This window comes from Symphalangus syndactylus, chromosome 16 (genome assembly GCF_028878055.3).
Source record: "Symphalangus syndactylus isolate Jambi chromosome 16, NHGRI_mSymSyn1-v2.1_pri, whole genome shotgun sequence".
NCBI lineage: Eukaryota > Metazoa > Chordata > Mammalia > Primates > Hylobatidae > Symphalangus > Symphalangus syndactylus.
Genome location: NC_072438.2, coordinates 91,958,862 through 91,979,366, shown reverse-complemented (window position 1 = coordinate 91,979,366; position 20,505 = coordinate 91,958,862). Strand labels below are relative to the sequence as shown.

Genomic DNA, 20,505 nt, shown 5'->3' with positions numbered 1-20,505 from the left:
GCCATCCCCCCTCGCCCTTCCTCAAGCCTGCCATTCACCACCTGGCCATTACCACACATAGGTGCTCACGACGCTGTCTTCCCCAGCTCTGCGCAGCAGAGGACAGTTGTCCCCCACACCGTGTCCCTAATCCAGGGGCAGCAGCTAAGCAGAGCTTCTTGCTCCCTGTGGGGGTTTTTAGGTCAGCATTTGTCCTCCTTACAGGTCTCCTTTCTCCGTGTTTTATGCCTTCTGTTTAAGCTCAGCCTTTCCCAGTCCTTGCTGCTATCATCTAATCACCCCTGGGATGTGCTGCTTCCCTGAGGATTGCAGTATCAGTTTCATAGTCTCTGGGGTCTCAGCATCCACACTGGCCCTTCCAGGTTTTCTCGTTTCCTCGACTTTCCTCAAATGGCTCCTTGCCATGCTGCTGACTAGCTCCCCTGAGTTTCTCTGACTGCCGGTCTCTCTTGCCTCCTTCAGACCTCCGAGCTGCCCTCTCCTTGGTATCTGTCCCTTCTGGGCTAGCAGGTGATAAGGTTTGGTAATTGAACATAAGCCTTTATGGTGACACTGTCTGAGTGCAAGTCCCAAGTCTTCCAAACCTCAGTTTCCTCATCTTGTAAATGGTATGAGGATATGGGGATCCATCTCCTGGAGCAGATGGTCCACGTCTATGGCTCAGCACAATAATGCGTGCCTGCACAGAAGGAGCACCTGGTGTGAGTCAGCCATCCCTGTCCTCTGGGCTGGGCCCCGGGCTCGGTGATTCTGGGCACTGCGGGAAGCATTCTTGATCCTTCGGCCCATGGCCATGCTCTGGCCCCATGTTAATCCCCACACTTCACTGCAGGCAGCCTCTACCTCTTCCAAGCTCCCCCAGTCATGGCTAGAGAAAGTCCTAAGATTGGATGCATCAATTCCACTACAGATCCACTCTCCTCTGTCTCAGCTCAGTCTTTCCAGGCTCAGTAATCTTTCAAATCATCTGTTAGTGGCCTTGCGTCTCAAACATCCCGATCTTCTCAGTGCCCTATTCTGCAGAAGCTTTCTCATAGGTTTGTTGAGAAGGCTGGCTGTGCATCTGCGGTGGGTGCTCTCTGCTGTCCTCTTCCCAATCTCAGTGTGACTTTCTTGCATCCACATTGACTTCTGTCCCTCTCACCTCCCCTCAAGGGTGACCTTCCTGCTTTGGCTCATGAGCTCACCCTCTGTGAGGCCCCGGGACCTCTGCTGTCAATGAACATCATGCAGTTGTTCTCTTTCTTATGCCTTAAATCACTCTGGGGCCTTTCCCCACAAGCATGTTCAAGTCTCCCTTTAGCTCAGGCTAAAAACAACTTTTCTTCTTCAAACCTCCCCTCCCCTCCAGTGAGGGTCTTACCTACAGCTTCCCATTATAGGCAAACTTTTCCATTCCTAATTTTGTGAAATCTGGCTTCTGTCTCTCCACTTACCAGAAGCCCCTGCTCTAGGGCCACAGGGTGATAAGAATGCAGTCACCTGTCTGCAGCTCCCTGTGTCCCATCTGCCAGAACCCCTGGCACTCATGACCTTGTGTGTGCCGATGTGCCTCTCCAACCTTCCCTCACCTGGCGCCTCTGCACTCATGCCTTCAGTGTGTCTCCATGGCCTCTCCGTCACTGAGTCCCTGCCTTTATCAGCATCTCCAAGCAGATGGATCCCAGATGGCTCTCCAGCCCTGGCATCCCTCCAAGCGTTGCTCTCACCTTGTCAAAGCCCTGCACAGTAGCTCTGCTTGGAGGCCACGTGGGCACACTGGACTCTGCCCGGAATGGTCTCTTGCTTCCCGCATTAATTCCTCCTCCATTCATGTTGGCTTTTCTTAACACCTTTGCCAACATCCTGGCCATCCAGCCTTGAAACCGCAGCATGCTCTTGACCCCCTTGCCCTTCCCATCAAACAACATTCTGTGTTTTCTGTTATTTAGTCCCAAGACCATGGCAGGGTGAGGTGTGATGTGCTGTGGGATCAGAATGATCTGGATTCAAGCCTCAGCTCTGCCATTTGCTAACAGTGACTTTTAAAAGAAACATCTTTATTGAGATGTATTTCCCATACCACACAATTCACCTAACGTGTATAATTCAAGGCTTTTAAATAGCATATTAATGGTTATGTGCAAGTATTAACATGGTTGATTTTAGAATATTTTCATCACCTCAAGAAGAGACTCTGTACCCTTTGGCCATCAGTTTCCTACCCCCCCTGCCCCCTACCAGCCCTAAGCAAGCACTGTCTCTACAGATTTCTCTGTTGTGGACATTTCATATGAATGACATCACACATGTGATCTTTGGTGACTGGCTTCTTTCACATAGCATGATGTTCTCAGAGTTCATCCATGTTGTAGTGTGTATCAGTCCTTCATTCCTTTTCATGGCTTAGTACTCCACTATGTGGCTATACATTTTGTTCATTCATTCTTCAGTGGATGGACATTTGTGTTGTTTCTTCCTTTTGGCTATTATGAATAATGCTGCTATAATCATTTCTTTACAAGTTTTTGCATGGACATGTCGTTTCATTTTTCTTGGGTGTATATACCTAAGAGTGGATTGCTGGGTCATATAACTCTATGTTTAATTGTTTGAGAAACTGTTTTTCTCACTGTTTTTTCACTTGGGACTCTTTTCCCAAGTGGCTGCACCATTTTGCACCCAACAGCACTGTATGAGTTCCAATTTCTCTGCGTTCCTGTCAGTACCCTTGTGCCGTTGACTTTTTGGTTCTAGCCATCTTGGTGAAGTGGTATTTCATTGTGGCTTTGATCTGCATCTCCCTGGTGACTAAAGACGTTGAGCATCTTTTGATGTGCTTATTGGCCATCTGCTAACAGTGGCTTTGACACTGGACCCTGAACTTCAGTCTTTCCTCCTATAAAATGGTACAATCACCATCTATGGAGCACAGTGGCAACACCGTGACTCTCTAGGCTGAGGACACATGCGATGGCAAGTAATCCCACGGCCACTGGACCCAGGGACAGGCAGCCTCTGCAGCCAAGGGTCCTGTCCCTTCATGTCTCTGCTTCCAGTCTTTTCTCTGTACATCCTGCAGCCAGGCTTGGGCTGCTGCACGGCTAGAGATGCTCTATCATGAAACCTGCAGCAGGTGATGGTTCTCCCAGCAAAGTTTTTGCAGAAAAGCAATGCACTAAGTGAACTGTTCTTCGAATGGTGTGAACTGGGAGTGAGGTTTCTGGCTTTTCAGCATATGGGTGATGTTCTTGGGTGAACGATGTTTCCCCAAAAGATATGTTGAAGTCCTAAATCTCAGTGCCTCTGAATGTGACCTTAATTGGAAACAGAGTCTCTGCAGGTGTAATTAGTGAAGGCGAGGTCATACTGGAATAGGGTGGGCATTCATCTAATGACTGGTATCCTCAGAAAACAAGGCAGATTTGGAGACAGACACACAGACAGGGGATGGCTATATGACAGCAGAGTCAGAGACCAGAGTGATGCTGCCCACACGCCAAGGAACGCCAAGGATGGCCACAGCCGCCAGGAGCTGGGTGAGGCCAGGAACTCCCACTGAGCCTGCGGAGGGAGTGTGGCCTGGCCAACACACTGATTTCAAACCTCTCCAGAACTGTGAGAGAATATACTCCTGTTGTTTTAAGCCACCCAGTTTGTGGCTTAATTTGTGACTTTGTTAAGGCAGCAATAGAAAACTGACACAGGATAATGATGTTCAGGAATGATGTGGAGAGCCCTGGGGGTGGTTCTGTTCCATTGCTTGCTGGATGCTTGGCATTTCTGGCCACCACAATGTATTTACTGAGAATGGACTCTCTGCCCAGTGACAGAAAATGAGTACGGCCCTAGTTCCTGTCCTCAGCTTAGCATGGGAGCCAGGAGGCAGGAATACAAGCAGCAGCTTCAGAGGCAACACCAGGCAAGGCCAGGGTTGTTGGAGGTGTGGGCTCCAGCCACACCCAAGCCAGGGCTCTGAATGTGGCCCCTGGTGCTCTCTCTGGTGCTCCCTGACAAATATGGCCCTGGGTGAGAAAACCTCAGGCCCCTCCCACTCAAATTCCGATTTGATTCTAGATCGCCAGTGTAATAGTTGTGATTATTTTCTCACAAGGGTTACAGGAGACCTTCTGATTAAGGCAAACGTCTTGTACATCAAAAGCTGCTCGCTGTCACCTCTGGGCTTACTATTAATCAATCATTCTCTCTTAAATCTGTTCCCAAAGGGCCTACCTGGCACAGGCCAGCTGCTGGGCCCAAGTAGTATGTTTTAGTCAATGGTATTAAGCTTTTCCGTGTTCTGACATTTTAAGTAGATCATTAGAGACTCAAGTCACTAGGTGTCCAAGAGTTCTACTTTTCTATCTATCTGGAAAATAAGTTCTGAAAATACCTATCAATCATGTACACGTTTGTATTTCTACTGAAACCATCTGGCAACCCTGGTAAAATGTAAAAGGGAATCTCTGATCTATAAAAAAAAAACAAAGCTGGAGAGAAATGCAGGAGCTTTATTATAAATCATTAATATTCTTGAAGTTAACAACTGATAAACTCATTTAGGCAAACATTTTGGATTTAATGATCTAAAGCCCACAGATGCATGCCAGATCTAGCTAAAAGTACATAAAAAGCACACCTCTGGAAATAACAGCCCTCCCTTCGGCTGAAGACTGAGAAGCATTAAGGATGCTTCTGGATTTCTGCAGTGGCAGGGCAGAGGTCTGCACGGGCCTGACCTGGTGTTGCTGGAGCACGGCATCCCCTCCTGGGTGCTGCTCCGAAAGGCACGCTGGGAGGTGCTTGCTGGAGTGTTCCATGGCAGCGCTGCTGACCAAGTCTGGGTCTCTAAAAGCCACCCTCAGTTTATACCAACTGATCAGGAAATAGGTGGTAACAGGGCCTTGAAGGGTACATGCCGGCTTCCCTTAAGTTGATTAGATGGGAAACCAAACACCGCCTTTCAAGCGTGAGGCTGTGCCGTGCTCCCTCAGGGAGGAAGGGCGCTGGGTCTGACCAGGTCTGCCTCTGCCCTCACCAGCTGGCAGATGTGAACTGGAGAACAGCACCAGAAAGGCTGGTGGTTGGCAGCTGCTCATGGCACAGTTGCTGACCTGCAGCAGATCGGCTGTGGGTGAGCAGGACAGTCAGGCCCTCCACAAGCATTGTTCTGGAGTTTCGTCTGACTAGGCGAACCCTCTGGCTTTTCGAAGATTCAGGGTACCCTACTGCCACCAGCCGGTGAGCAGACTAGGACATCTCTAGACAGGATATTCATCTAAAAATCAGAGGACAATCTGACGCACCCAAGTGACGACGGACCCAGGCAGCTGTGCACACGGGGTGGGAGGCATTTGGAACAGTTCGACTCATCAGTGGACTGGTTTTTCTAGCACAAATGGAATGTGGTGTCTCATGTCCCTAGGGAGACAAAGGGCAGGTTTCTTATCTGGTCTTTCCAAGCTTTCAACTCTCTGGCTCAAGTGTCCCAGAATGAACTAGAAGTCTATTCCTCCACTCTGGTCCGTGGTCACTTCGAGAACTCTGAAGTGGCTCAGGAGGTGATTCCTGAAAGGCAGCCCTTGCTTGATCTCCTGGTGGGGCCTGTCTGGGCTGAGGCGATGCTGGGCTTGCCGCGCCGAGATCTCGCACCAGAAGTCCTCCCTCGGAGCTACGTGCCTCCAGCCTCATTCTTTGGCATGTTGACTCCTGGAATTGAGGGGCTATTTCTAAGATGCATGCTTTTTCGGCTTTTCTCATGGGTGCCTCATCAGCCTGCACAGGATATACCATCTCACAAGAGAGGGAAATTCGGCATTGCTGTTCCCTGCCTCTAAGGGCCTTTCTAAGGGGCCGCCCAAACTCATTCCTTTATTTCTTACCCTCCCACAGGTGTTAAGATTTTGTTGTCCCATACTAAAAAGCATGCAGTGACTAAGCTTTTCTCCTAACCTTAATCTCATCCTCTCAAATGTGTGCCTTCTTGTTTTTAAGACCACAGACAAGGATGTCAGGCGACTGCTACAACAGAACTAAAGCTAAAGTTTTTCTCGGATCTTGGCAAATTCTGCTAATGGCACCTCTAGGGGCACAATGATCCTCAAATGATATCCAACCGGACTCCCCATAAACAAGGTTTGGGCTGGAGCTGTTTCTAGTTTTAAATACGGAAATGTAAGGCAAAGGACAGAGCACTTGGTTTTGCCTTAGATTTCCCAGCAAAGTAGGATTTGGGAGAAAGTGCTGGTTCTCTGTGTTGGGGAAATACCAAGTGCAGCAGAGCTGGGGCCGCAGGGGAGGCTGGTGGGCTCCAGGCTCACTTGCGTGGCTGCTGGATGTGCTGGGTTCTTGGGGAAGGATGCTTGTCCATGGAGGCATGCGGCTTCTGGTGAGCCACCTGCGCGGCCGCCGGGGGGAAATCTTTGTCACCCTGTCAGGATACACGGAAAGCTCAGGTTGATCAACAGGAAGCATGGGGTTTGTGGGTGAGGAAGCCCCAGGGCAGTGCCCACCAGCATTTCTGCAGGAAGCATGGGGTTCATGGGTGAGGAAGCCCCCAGGCCAGTGCCCAACAGTATCTCTGCAGGAAGCAGTGGGTTTGTATGTGAGGAAGCCCCAGGCCAGCGCCCACCAGCGTCCCTGCAGGAAGCATGGGGTTCATGGGTGAGGAAGCCCCAGGCCAGCGCCCACCAGCGTCCCTGCAGGAAGCATGGGGTTTGTATGTGAGGAAGCCCCAGGCCAGAGCCCACCAGCATCCCTGCAGGAAGCATGGGGTTTGCATATGAGGAAGCCCCAGGCCAGCGCCCACCAGCATCCCTGCAGGAAGCATGGGGTTTGCATATGAGGAAGCCCCAGGCCAGTGCCCACCAGCATCCCTGCAGGAAGCATGGGGTTTGTACGTGAGGAAGCCCCAGGCCAGTGCCCACCAGCATCCCTGCAGGAAGCATGGGGTTTGCATATGAGGAAGCCCCAGGCCAGCGCCCACCAGCATCCCTGCAGGAAGCATGGGGTTTGTACGTGAGGAAGCCCCAGGCCAGTGCCCACCAGCATCCCTGCAGGAAGCATGGGGTTTGTATGTGAGGAAGCTCCAGGCCAGTGCCCACCAGCGTCCCTGAAGGGCAGGCATGGACTGTGAATGGGTAAAGGAAGGTGGAAGCCTGTGTGTGGTGGGGGGCCTGGGCCATCAAAACCAGGGAATGGCAGGTGGCACTGAGGCCTACACACTGGCAGGACAGCAAGAATGCTTACTGGCTCTGCCCCATGCCGTGAGACACAGGAACATGTGACTCCCACAGAACTCACTTGGATGCTGGGGGCTTTCTTCTGCTACATCTGTATTTGTGACTATTTAAATTGGGGGCAGGACAGAACCAAATCCAGGATCTTAAGTTCAGATGTGCCACCACAGCTGTGAGCCAGGCCTGGGAAGCTGGCCAGGCAGGAAATGCACAGGGCGCCTACGAGGCAGAGCCGGGTTTGGCCTGCCCAGTCTCAGGAGGGACTCGCTATTTTCCAGAGGGATCAATGGGCTTCTGTGCCAACCGTGGGTGTGGCCAGGGTGTGGTCCACATGGGCAGGCTGGAGCCACACTTCTCTGGCTGGCAGGTTGACTGGCTGGCAGGTTGACTGGCTGTGGTCACAGCTCCACCAACAGTGGGCTGTCCCCAACACTGGCACTTTCTTCAGACATCCTCTGATAAGAAAGTGAACGTTCTGAGAACAGCAGCCCTGTGGACGGCAATACTGTGGGGTTCCCTGGCAGGGGTTCGCTGGTGGGAGTTTACTGGTGGGAGGTCTGCGCTTACGTCACAATGTTGGGTCTCACCAGACAGCGGCTCTGGAAAGGTAAAGGATGTGACCCAAACTGTGAGTCTGGCCTGCGGTCTGCAGAAGCACTCTCTGGGGAAATGTGGCAACGAAGAGAGTCATGGCCACAGATGAGATGAGCGGTGGTGCTGGGTTATTCCAGGTAGAGTTTAACAAAACCAGAAGGAACCAGGAGACTCCATGCTGCCATGCAAAAGCCTCAAACCCACCGCAGATGCTCCCAGACTTACCCGGGCGATGACCCCAGAGATGAACACAGTGGGTTTAGGTGGACTGGAAAAAAAGAAGGGAAAAGGCAGATTTAACAAAACAAACAGTCCTCAACAGGGGACACGGTGGCAGACAACGTGTATGTGGATGGGCCAGGCTGGAGGGTGTGGAGGCGGAATCGGGAGAAAACCTCTCCTCTGCGTTATTTCTTGTAGTGATCACACTACAGGGCTCGGGAGCCTCCTTCTCCTGAGGTTAGTTCAGCCTCAAGTACGAGAGAGAAAGAGACTGCAGCCAACTGCAAGTGAATTGCCTTCAAGCACTTTCTATTTGTGTTTTTTTTAGAGACAGGGTCTCTGTCACCCAGGCTGGAATGCAGAGGCACGATCATAGCTCATAGCAGCCTCCAACACCTAGACTCCAGTGATCCTGCTTCAGTCTCCCGAGTAGCTGGGACAACAGGTGTGCATCATCATACCTGGCTATTTTTTTTATTTTTGTAGGGACAGGGTCTTGCTATGTTGCCCAGGCTAGTCTCAAACTCCTGGCCTCAAGGCATCCTTCCACCTTGGCCTCCCAAAGTGCTGGGATTACAGGGATGAGCCACCATGCCCAGCCTACTTTTGTTTTTTGGTTAAATCAACACATTTTAACTATAGGCAAGCCGAGTTATTTTGATTTAATGAGATTGTGAAACAGGTGCTTCCCTAAAGCAGGGGAGAAGTAGCTTTACATGGTGTGGACTTGGAGACTTTCTCACTGCCTCCTCAGTCCTAGGATTCCCCTTCCAGCGTCCTCATAGGGGAGATTCCAGAGCCAACACAAACCTCCCATCCCCCATCAATCCCTGAGCATTACAAATATAAGGTCCTTGGGAAACTTGTCACCTCTTGACATGTTAACTCACAATGAGTTCACTCAAACTGTGGAGTATTGAGGGAATGCATGCAGTACCAAAGCAATACAGCTCAGTGTCAAAAAACAGACAAGCCCAAACAGGCTCAAATCGCCAGCAGGTCTACCACCTGGAAACACGCGCTGTTAACATGGGGCTATCCTTGCAGGCTTTCCTTCTATGGACAGATGTACGTGCTTGTCTTCTTATTAACTTTTTTCTTACAAAAATAGTTACACTGTTTTGTAATCTGCCTTCTGAACTAAGGCTATGGCAAGCATCTCTCCATGTAATTATATACTCTTCTGTACACTTATTTTTTATGGCTACGTGTGCCATAATTTAAAAATATCAGGACACAGTTTGAGGTAGTGAAAAGGTGTGTGCACTTCCAAAATGCCTCCACCAAGAGGTACAGACACCCAAGACCAGGAGGTGAATACAAGGTCAGCCCAGCTGGGACAGCGCGATCGATCGGGGACACTCACGGAGGTCCCTCTTGGCTCAGTTTTGCTTAAGGCCAGCCCTACTGGGAAGAGGGGATAGAATTTATCCCCTGAGCTCCCCAGCCTGTCTCTTCCCAGCTCTGCTTCTCCTCTGCTGCCGGTGGTCTTTTTAAGGAATCCACTTGTCTTAGCTTTGTTTTGCTGCAGGCAAAAGTCCCAGCATTCCGCAAGTTCACTGACTACTTCCCCAAAGAGTTTACCAAAAACACCTGAAATTCCCCCAAGTAATTTCTGTTACTTCACGAGATTAAGAAACTTCAAGTTTTACTAAGCAGCACAGAGATGCCCCATACATTACCTTGGTTTTATTTAGTGTTTGTTGTGTGGTTACCCAGGTTGGATTTTTTTCCCCTTCCTTTACATATATGATTTAGCTATAGGATTAATAGCCGGCCAGAAATGAGTAAGCTCAGCTCAAGTTTAAGCCCCGCCACGTGGTATAACTGAATTCATTTGGATTCTTAAAGCATATCCTGCTGTGATGCCCGATACCACCCACAGGGGAGGGCTTCCAGGGATTCAGGGCCAAGTTGCATCCAAAGCTCAGGAACTGTGGTCTGAATTCTAACATTTTAGAAAAGATTTGGAAAGGAATACGGAAATGGCAGCACAAAGTTTCTTAACGTCATTTGGAATGTTCTTTTAAACATCTAGGAACAGACTGAAGCAGGGATGGCCCCACTCTGGTAGCAAATCATATAGTATCATCTTCAACAAGGCACAGCCATCTTTCCGTAGCAGGAGTGCACAGTGGCTTCCACTGTCTCCATGTTGTATTTGTTGGCGGAAATACAGGAGATCACCCCACTCCAGAAACTTGATAAAAACGTCATCCACAGAGAGTCATTCTAGTAAGAATACATGCATAATAAAGGAAATTAGCTTCCCCACCAAACTGAGCCCTAAAAGGTGACTGAGGAAGCTTGAGTAATTATATACATATATAAACACCCTCCCCTCTACAGACACACACACACACACACACACACACACACACACACACCTTGTTTTATGGCATCTGCTTATTGCACTTCACAGGTAACGTGTTTCTTTAGGAATTGAAGGTTTGTGGCAACTCTGCATAAGCAAGTCTATGGGCATCCATCTTCATTATTATTATGTCTGTTAATGGTGATCTGTGGTCATTGATCTTTGATGTTACTACTGTAATTGTTTTGGGGCACCATGAACTGTGCCCATATAAGATGGTAAACTTAATCAATACTTGTCATTGTGTTCTGACAGTTCTACTGACCAGCCATTCCCTGTCTCTCTCCTTCTCTTCAGGCCTCCCTATTCCCTGAGACATAGCAATATTGAAATTAGGGCAATTAGCAACTCTATAATGGTCTACAATGGCCTAGAAGTGTTTAAGTGAAAGGAAGAGTCACATGTCTCTCACTTTCAATCAAAAGCTAGAAATGACCGAGCTTAGTGAGGAAGACATGTCGGAAGCTCAGACAGGCTGGTCTCTTGTACCAAATAGCCAAGTTGTGAATGCAAAGGAAGAGTTATTGGAGAAAATTAAAAATGCTACTCCAGTGAGCACTGGAGTGAGTGACAAGGAAGTAAACGAGCATTATTGTTGATATGGAGAAAGTTCGAGTGGTCTGGATAGAAGACAAGTCACAACATTCCCTTAAGCCAAAGTCTAATCTAGAGCAAGGCCCTAACTCCCTTCAGTTCTATGAAGGCTAAGAGAGGTGAGGAAGCTGCAGAAGAAAAGCTGGAAACTCGCAGAGGTTGGTTCATGAGGTTTAAGGAAAGAAGCCATCTCCAGAAGATAAAAGTGCAAGGTGAAGCAGCAACTGCTGAAGAAGAAGCTGCAGCAAGTTCTCCAGAAGATCTAGCTAAGATCATTGATGAAAGTGGCTACACTAAACAACAGATTTTCAATGTTGACAAAACAGCCTTTTATTGGAAAAAGATGTCATCTAGGACTTTCATAGCTAGAGAGGGGAAGTCAATGACTGGTTTCAAAGCTTCCAAGGGCAGGCTGACTCTTAGTAGGGACTAATGCAGCTGATGACTTTAATTTGAAGCCAATGCTCATTTACCATTCCAAACATCCTAGGGCCCTTACGAATTATGTAAAATCTACTCTGTCTGTGCTCTATACATGGGATGACGGAGCCTGGATGATGGCACATTGGTTTACATCAAGGTTTACTGTTTATTTTAAGCCCACTGTTGAGACCTAGTGCTCAAAAAAAAAGATTCCTTTCAAAGTATTACTGCTGATTTATAATGCTCCTGGCCACCCAGACCCAGTGTACAAGGAGATTAATGTTGTTTTCATATCTGTTAAGACAACATTCATTCTGCAACCCATGGATCAAGAAGTAATTTCGACTTCAAGTCTTATTATTTAAGAAGTAATTCCACTGGTGGATTTGGGCAAAGTAAATTGAAAACCTTCTGGAAAGAATTTACCATTATAGATGCCACTAAGAACACTCATGATTCACGGGAGGAGGTCAAAATATCAATATTAACAGGAGTTTGGCAGAAGCTGATTCCAACCCTCATGGGTGACTTTGAGGGGGTTCAAGACTTCACTGGAGGAACTAACTGCAGATGTGATGAAAACAGCAAGAGAACTAGGATTAGGAGTGGAGCCTGAAGATGGAACTGAATGGCTGCAATCTCGTGATTAAACTCCTCAGGGATGAGGAGCTGCTTCTCATGGATGAGCAAAGAAAGTGGTTTCTTGAGCTGGAATCTACACCTGGTGAAGATGCTGTAAACACTGAAATAACAACAAAGGATATAGAATATTACATAAATTTAATTGATAAAGCAGTGGCAGGGTTTGAGATGACTAACTCCATTTTTGAAAGAAGTTCTACCATGGGTAAAATGCTATCAAACAACATTGTATGCTGCAGAGAAATCTTTCCTGAAAGGAAGAGTTGATCTATGTCACAAACTCCATTGTTGTCTTTTATTTTTATTTATTTATTTATTTATTTTACAGAGGGAGAGGGTCTCACTCTGTTGCCCAGGCCGGAGTACAGTGGTGTGATCTCTGCTCACTGCAACCTCTACCTCCCAGGTTCAAGCGATTCTCATGCCTCAGCCTCCAGAGTAGCTGGGATTACAGGCACGCACCACCATGCCTGGCTAATTTTTGTATTTTTAGTAGAGACAGGGTTTTGCCACATTTGCCAGGCTGGTCTCGAACTCCTGGCCTCAAGTGATATTCCCACCTTGACCTCCGAAAGCGCTAGGATTGCAGGCCTGAGCCATCACACCTGGCCTGTTGTCTTATTTTAAGAAACTGCCACAGCCACTCCAACCTCCAGCAATCACCACCCCAGTCAGTCAGCAGCCATCAACACTGAGGCAACAAAAAGACTGAGCCCCACTGAAGGCTCGGATGATCACTAGCAGACAGAGTTTTTAAATTTTTTAAAATTTTAAATTAAGTCATGCACATTTTTTTTTTAGATGCAATGCTACTGTACACTTCATAGGCTACAATGGAGTGTAAACATAACTTTTATGTGCACTGTGAAACCAAAAAGTCGTGGGACTCACTTTATCGCAATATTTGCTTTATTATGGTGGTCTGGAGCAGACCCTGCGATATCTCTGAGGTCTGCCTGTACATATTCATTATTGAAAAGCAGACAAGCAAAAAAAGTTAAAATCACTTGTAATTCTGTATTACTGTATGTGTGTGTTTATAAAGATTGACACACTCACAGAACTACTGTCCCATCACAACTGCTGAATGGCCATGGAGACTCTGGGGGCTAAAGGAGATCCCCAGCAATGAGGGTGGTCTACCCTGTGAGTACGCCATCCTTTGCAGAGGTGGAGTGGAACTCCAGGACACAGAGGCGCCATCCAGCAGCAGGGCGCCAGCCTGGAGAGGCCTCCCCCTTGGGTGTTCCTGACAGGCTCCTTGGTTGAGCCCCACTGTGTAGTAGCTGCCACGTGAGGCTCTCAGGGGACCTCGCTATAGGAGTCTGTCTCCAGCACTGGTCCCCTGTGTGCACTGAGGACGGGGGTGTGGAGCCCAGGGGCCTGCCACAGTCCCGCCCTTCCTCCCTACCCTCAGTGCTCCTCAGAGATGGTGTCCTCTGGGCGTCTCCTGCATTGATCATGACAAGGGTGGGGTTCTATGCCTCGAGTATGTCCCAGGAGAAACGTGTGTGAATGCTGACGATATGAGATCATGACAGCTCTGCTCTAGCCTGAGTGCTGGAAAACACACACGGAAGCCGAGGCCTAGAACCCAGCCTCTGACTCTCAGGGCATGCTCTTTCCTTTCCTAAACTCACATTTAGCACCTCACTCCCACGTGAGCCGCTCAAGGACACTGTCCCCTCGCAACTGCTGAATGGCCATGGAGACCCTGGGGGCTAAAGGAGACCCCCAGCAGTAAGAATGACCCTCCCCGCACAGGCCCAGCTCATTCCAGGAGTGTCCAGGGCCATGGCTGCAGGCTGCAGAGTCTAAGAGTCCACAGGAGGCATTCACAGATGGCGCTGTCCTTGTGAAACCCCAAATTCACGGAGACAGCTCCTTTGTAGTGAGTCATGACTGAATCTGCTGAGCTTTAGTGGCTTGCTGGATTCTGTTCATAAAGACAGAGCATGTCAATGAAAATCATGCTAGGCTCAGCGTAAGAAATGTGCCTCTGCCATCCATTGGGTGGTGGGGAGTGAGGTGAGGCCCGCCGGGTGCGGCGATGAGCCAGGGACTGGTGTGCTTTGTGCTACATCCTATACAAAGTGGCTAGTCATTCTGCTGGATGTGGTGCTGGCGACTTGGCTGAGTAATGGCAAGGCTGAGGGTCTGGCGCCGCAGCCAAAGGGACTCAGGATGAAAAGGCCATGAACTTGCCCTTGTGCACACCCTGAGGGCTGACTCCGAGCTGAGGAGCAGGGACAGGGAATGTCACTCAGTGGCAAGCTTAGGTCAGAGCAGTCTTTTGGGGCACAACCAAAACAGTGTGCATTCCACCCAATTAAATTGGGGAAGAGCAACATGAAGGCCTGAGACTTCATCCTGCACTGCTGTGCTCCAGCGCCCCCATCTGTTTGGCACTGGTAAGAAATAAGGCACTGAAAGAACCCTGTGTATCCAGCACTTCCGCAGGTGAGGTCCTTGCTTTAAGACTGCACTTTTTACACAATATTCAAGAATTGTGTTGCGTGAGAAAGTCTTATCGAGTCACAAGAGGCGACTCGGTGGGAAGTGACAGGACACCAGACTGAGGGTATCCTTTAGCTCTGGTCTGCTCCAGGCAAACGTTCTTCCTAAAGACAGTCCAAGCTCTCCCTCCCCTCTAACTTCGCTTTGAAACCCCAGCCAGCTCAGCAACTAATTACAAAAAAATTATGTACCATTTTAGCCATTTTTAAGTATACAGTTCAGTGGCATTAAGTATATTCATAATATTATGCTATCATCACCTTTATCTATTTCCAGAACTTTTTCATCATTCCCAACAGAAAGTCTATCCCCGTTAAACACTAGCTCCCCATTCTCTCCTCCTCCCAGCCCCTGGCCATCACCATGAGTTTAACTGCCCTAGGGATCTCAGGTAAGTGGAATCATACAGTACTTGTCTTTTTGTGTCTGGCTTATTCCATCTAGCATAGTATTGTCAAGGTTCATTTATGTTGCAGAATGTGTGAGAATTCCGTTTTGAGGCTGAATAACATTCCACTGTACGGACAGACCACATTCTGCTTATCCATTCATCTGCTGATGGACACCTGGACTGCTGTGAATGGTGCAGCTATGGATGCGGGTGTATAAATACGTGCTCGAGTTTCTACTTTCAATTATTTTGTGTGTAACTCAGAAGTGGAATTGCTGGGTTATATGGTAACTCTGTGTTTAACTTTTTGAGGAATCACCAACCTGTTTTCCACAGTGGCTGTTCCATTTTAGATTCCCACCAGCAACGCACAGGGGTTCCTATTTCCCCATATCACTGCCAACACTTGTTGTTTTCTGTTTTGTTTTATTTTTTTTTTTTTGGATAAAGGCTCTATTCTAATGGGTGTGAAGAGGTATCATACCGTGGTTTAGATTTAGCAACTAATTTTAAGAATAAACTTCCCTGCTACAGAATAATAAATATCAATCTGTATTGATCATTCATTAAAGGTCTTTATGACCAAAAGTCCTGCCTCAAAATTCTTCTCTCCTCTAAAACTGAAAAGGCCATAATTGGCTGTAAGGACATATGGCAGCTGCCCATGAAAAGATGCAAAAGGCAGGCCTCTTCCAAAATGTCTAACGGCGATATGTATTTTCATGTGACTTGTCCCGTGATAGAGCGTATGTTGTGTTAAAAGTTTTCATCAAGTTTGGCCCCAATCCTTTTTTCCAACTATAATTAACAGCAACTTAAATTGGCAAACAATTATTTATGACGTTTATATAGTAAAAACAGTTACTAAACTCTTTGAGATGTGGTAGCTTGAACAAAATCTCACAAGCGAGAAACCCCAGTCAAAGGTCTGGGTGTAAGGCTGTACATGCAGAACACACCTATTTTAAATGCCATTAGGCTTCCATGCAAACTATAACCTACATTTCTCAAGTCTAAGAAGTATGATAGCTGCTTTGAGGATTTATTTAATCTGATGAAAATCATTCTGACAGATGCTGTTTTGAAGATGCAACATTATTTTCTCTCAGGAAACACAGAGAGTGAAAACTATCAACCCTGCCCGCCCCATATCCTCAGGCCTTTCCAGACTTTAAAAACTACACTTATTTAAATTTAAAGGAACTGCAAGCCAGGCAGAATTAGCCAGGATTAGAATCCAGATAACACCTCCTATACACTAGCAGAAACTGCAGCTTTTTCGCGCCCAGACTAAGCAGCCACCTGATGTCCGTGCACTGAGTCTCCATTGTCCATCTGGTAATGACCACATCAAACTCTTAAAAGGACCCTTTGTCCCTAACAAAAGTTTGCTAATTTATTTTCTAAATTTTCTTAATGAAGAAGATTTATACCTTATTGGCATTCTGTGGAAACTGCAGACAGACAGGATAAAATGCCAGAAACGCTCAGTTGAGTGAGTAACCCTGTGGAATGCAGATATCATCAAGACTGAGTTTGATGGTCTCGTCTTTAAAGGAATGTGGAAAGGGCTGAGAAACCCAAATTCATAGTTTTAAAACTTCCCTGAACTCCCAAACACCAACTATTTAACTCAATATATTCAAGTTACTGCTACCCCAACCTGTAACTCATATGAAAATTGAGAAGACTTAACATTCTTTTGTGTTCTGAAGCTTTACACCCTCCCTCATCATCGCGGGGCTCTGACAGCCTGGTTTCTGCCCCAGTTCTGAGAGGTGTAAAGCGATACACTCTGTGAGTTAGGGCTGGACAGGAGTTTCCCTACCAGGCAGGCGGCTGCTGCAATCTATACCTTCATCCTTTTGCAGTTGAGAGCTTAAGGGCCTTCAGTGGGGGCCGCCTGGATGTCTCCCAGGTGGGCTGGATTCTGTCTCCCTGCACTTAGTCCAGCGCCCATCCCAAGTCTAACGCCTCTTCCACAGGACAGCCCTTTGGTATTTGAAGAAGGCTACCACAAGCCCCCAGAACATCCCTTTCCCAGACTCAAAGTCATGATTTCAAATTCCTTCACTCTCTCAGATATTCTCCCAACTGCAGTCCAGTGTGGTTTCTAGAGTTTTGCCTAGAACTGTACGTGACACCCCACATGTACCTACTCAGTCCTCACAGGACACCGATATTGCAATAATTCTTTCCCCTGGGCTACAGAGAGCAGGTCAGCCAGGAAATGAATCCGGGCTCCCCAAAAGGACCGATTGCTAATAATCTTCAAACAGGATTGCTACTGTTAGGCAACCTGTGAACAAAGTAATTTGTATCTGCTGCCCTGCTCCAGCCTGGCTCACCACAGCTAGTTTTGTGGGGTCCTTACCCTTCTTCCCTTAACCCTGGGGAGCTTCTGCACTCTTGGAAAAATGCAGTGCTCTTCTTCACCCCAAAATAGGATTCTGTGCAACAGGGAGGTGCATCTGATGTGCATCTAACTGGTCAGCCTCTTCCTTCCCAAGCATCCTGGTAGGGATTAGGGTCAGCTTAGTTACCACGTAGGTACATTCTGGGATGGGGAGAAACATGCACACACACAGACACACGTGCACAGTAGTAGTGAAACTGGGAATCTGGTCAAGTCTCTGATCCTGCTGAAAGTAATCAACATGGCAGCAAAGGCATTACTGGAGAGTTGTATGTAACAGAATCATTTTCATATTAGTTTCGACTTGGGTTCATGGAAGTCTACTCAAGTTATCCTCTGCAAATGCTGTCTCCTTTTCATGTAAATGTACTCTATCAGTGGGAAGTGTGTACACAGAAGGCAGGGACACATGGCCTTTAATAAGCCACTGGTACTCTATTTTCCCTAAAGGATAGAAATAATCTCAGGTTGATAAAAGCTACTGTTTATCAATCACCACTATGTACTATGGACCAGGTGCTGAGTTAGACGCTCCCCTTAGAAGTGCTGTATCTAACTCTCTTGGTCCTGTGAGGCAGGAGCTGTCCATTTCACAGATTAGAATGGTAAATCAGAAAGGGCCAGTCATTTGCCCGGAGGTTGCACAGTAATAAGTGCTGGGAACCAGACTTGGAACGAGGGCCATATAGGGCATGTAATCTTGGCCCCAAGCCCAGTCCCCTCATTTTAAAGGGCTCAGCAGCCTCAAGTTTTAGCTTGTCTTCTGTATATGATTTAGAGACGCAGAGTTTTAAGGTAAGCAATCTAAATGTAACCTGAGAGTCCTTTATTCAACCAGACAGTACAATATATTCAAATCTACCTAAAGATTTACTTTCTGACTTGGTAGTGGATTTTTTTTTTTTTTCTGAAAAATGATCACTTATGTCTCTAGCATTTAACTAGCATACAAAACACTTCCACATAAATCATTAGCTCATCTGAGTTCCTTCGGCAGGTGATGTTCTATTTTATGGAGGAAGAAATGGTGCTTCAGAGAGGCTGGAACCTTGCTTGGGGTCCTGGGGGTGGAGCCCGGGAGGAAGCGCAAGGGCTGTGCTCTTCGGTTGGGTTGTCTGAGATCTCTACCATCTCAGACGACTCTGTTCTTCGGTCTCGGGAACAAAATGCAGGGGAGGCTTCAAACCATCCAACAGATCCAGAGGCAGCTGACAGGTCCAGAGATGATTCAGAACCACAGAAAGGAGGGACCGTGGCAAATGGACACCATGAGTGTGGGCTAGGGTGTTGGATGATCCGGGTTCAAATCCTGACTGCCAGGGACAAGCTGGTGAGCTGGTGGTTGACTTTTTTGAGGCTTAGTTTCCTTGTCTATAAAACTGGACAGCAACAGACCCTACCTCCTTAGGTGACTGTATATATGTGTATACACACACACACACACACACACACACACACAGCAGAAAGCAACAGATTCTAAACAGGGTTGAAATAGTTTCAGAATTTGCTTCTAGGCTGCCTGGCGGGCTCTGTGCTTTCCTGAAGAGGGTGGGCAAAGAGACTGCTTTTCCAGGGTAATGACCTTGAGAACTGGGCCACACCTCAAATCAAACCCTCTGTCAGTGCAGGAGAAGAGGCCCCTGGGCCTCACCCACTGTGTGCTGATGAAAGGTAGTCACAGTGTGTGCTTAGCACGTGTGTAACAGAGAGGACACGACACTAGAGCACTGCAGTGGGAGGACAGGGCACCCTTGATCAGCTTCTGCCTGCACAAAGTGAATGGGGCCGGGGGCTCTTCTCATGCACTGATGAAGGGGGTGACTTAGGTTGCGGCCCAGCACATGTGCTCATTGACCGGGAAAAGCAGTCTCCTCGTCCACTCTCCTCAGGAAAGCACAGAGCCTGCAGGGCAGCCTAGAAGCAAATTCCAAAACTCTTGTTTTGACTCTGTTCAGAATCTGTAGCTTTGCGCTTCCAGAGTTTATAAAAAATATATTCCAACCTGGGGTGACTTTTTAAACATTTCCTAGTAAGTCTATGGAAAACAAATCCGTTTCTGCCATTTTTAGTTCTTGAAATACTTTCTTGGCTTGGTATTAATTTATTTGGGCTATTAATTTTCTGGACAGCAAAATAATAATTAGCATGGCTGGTGAGCAGAGGGAAACGTCTCACTCGACTGCACCCAGACATTTCTGGATAACGTCATTCTTCAGAGTGTGACAGTCGAGGCTGTCTCCCTCCTTCAGCCTGGCTTCAGCACTGACAACATTTCCACAAGATGGCACTGCTGGTCCTCTCAGCCCGTGAAGGCTCCGGCCAGCTCAGCCACCTCGAGGAGAAATGGAAGCCAGCTGGGCACTGCGGGCGAGGGCTGCTGGCACCTGGGCACGAGGGTGCCCCTTCTCCCCAGGAGTGGCTAATTGTCACATGAGTCTGACCAAAGGTATATAAAACTCAACTCCAGTGCCGTAAACACAATTCTAAACCCAAGAGAAAATAATCTGGAACCTAATTCCTTCTAAATTTGGTATAAGAAATTTATAACATTTTTCAAAAGGGCACAACCAGAGTGCTTTTCTAGGGGAGAATGCTTGAGCTCATGTTCACACTGGTCTAACAGCACCTTCTTTGCAGTGAGATGGTGGTTTCATACGACTGGAATCAGAGTCTTCCAATCCTTCAGTGAAGAGGTTGGGACAGCAATCTGCCCCTTCCTCAGAACTACTGCTTCCAGGACACTGTAATTTCAGGACAAAACCTCACCCAACCTGTTCTTCTGGGTCTGGGCCAGGTCTGGGTCTGTGTGGGAAGGATGCTCTCATTTGGGGGTTCTGAAATATTTCTCTCCAGGTAGCATTCCACCCACAGATATTTGGCTAATTGTTGATCCAGATGTCAAAACTTCACAGATATATATATATATTTTTAGTTAGGAAAGGCTAAAACCCCAAGTTCTGAGTGTGTCGGGTGATTAGGGCTCATCAGTAGATGATGTGTTCCACACTCTGCATGTAGTGTGAAAGCCACAGACTGGGAGTCTGGTTTAAACAGGCGGGAACCTTCATTTTCCCTCTAGACACAGCTCCAGAAAGCTCCTGTGTGCCCAGTACTC

At 47.7% G+C, this 20,505-nt stretch overlaps 1 protein-coding gene across 2 annotated transcripts in view; it reads right to left on the bottom strand.

Moving 5' to 3' along the window:
* Window positions 1-4,470: 4,470 nt before the first annotated feature.
* DAP (death associated protein) overlaps window positions 4,471-20,505 on the bottom strand; it is an 81,110-nt gene continuing 65,075 nt past the window's right edge. Inside the window, exons 3-5 of one of the 2 annotated variants that reach the window (XM_055245428.2) lie at window positions 8,037-8,079; window positions 6,248-6,409; window positions 4,471-5,688 (exon numbers count right to left, since the gene is read on the bottom strand). In XM_055245428.2, the coding sequence (XP_055101403.1) occupies window positions 6,296-6,409; window positions 8,037-8,079 (157 nt within the window). In that variant the 3' untranslated portion in view covers window positions 4,471-5,688; window positions 6,248-6,295. Of the gene's footprint in view, window positions 6,410-8,036; window positions 8,080-20,505 lie in introns of both variants that reach the window. The other variant, XM_055245427.2, reaches the window with a different exon arrangement.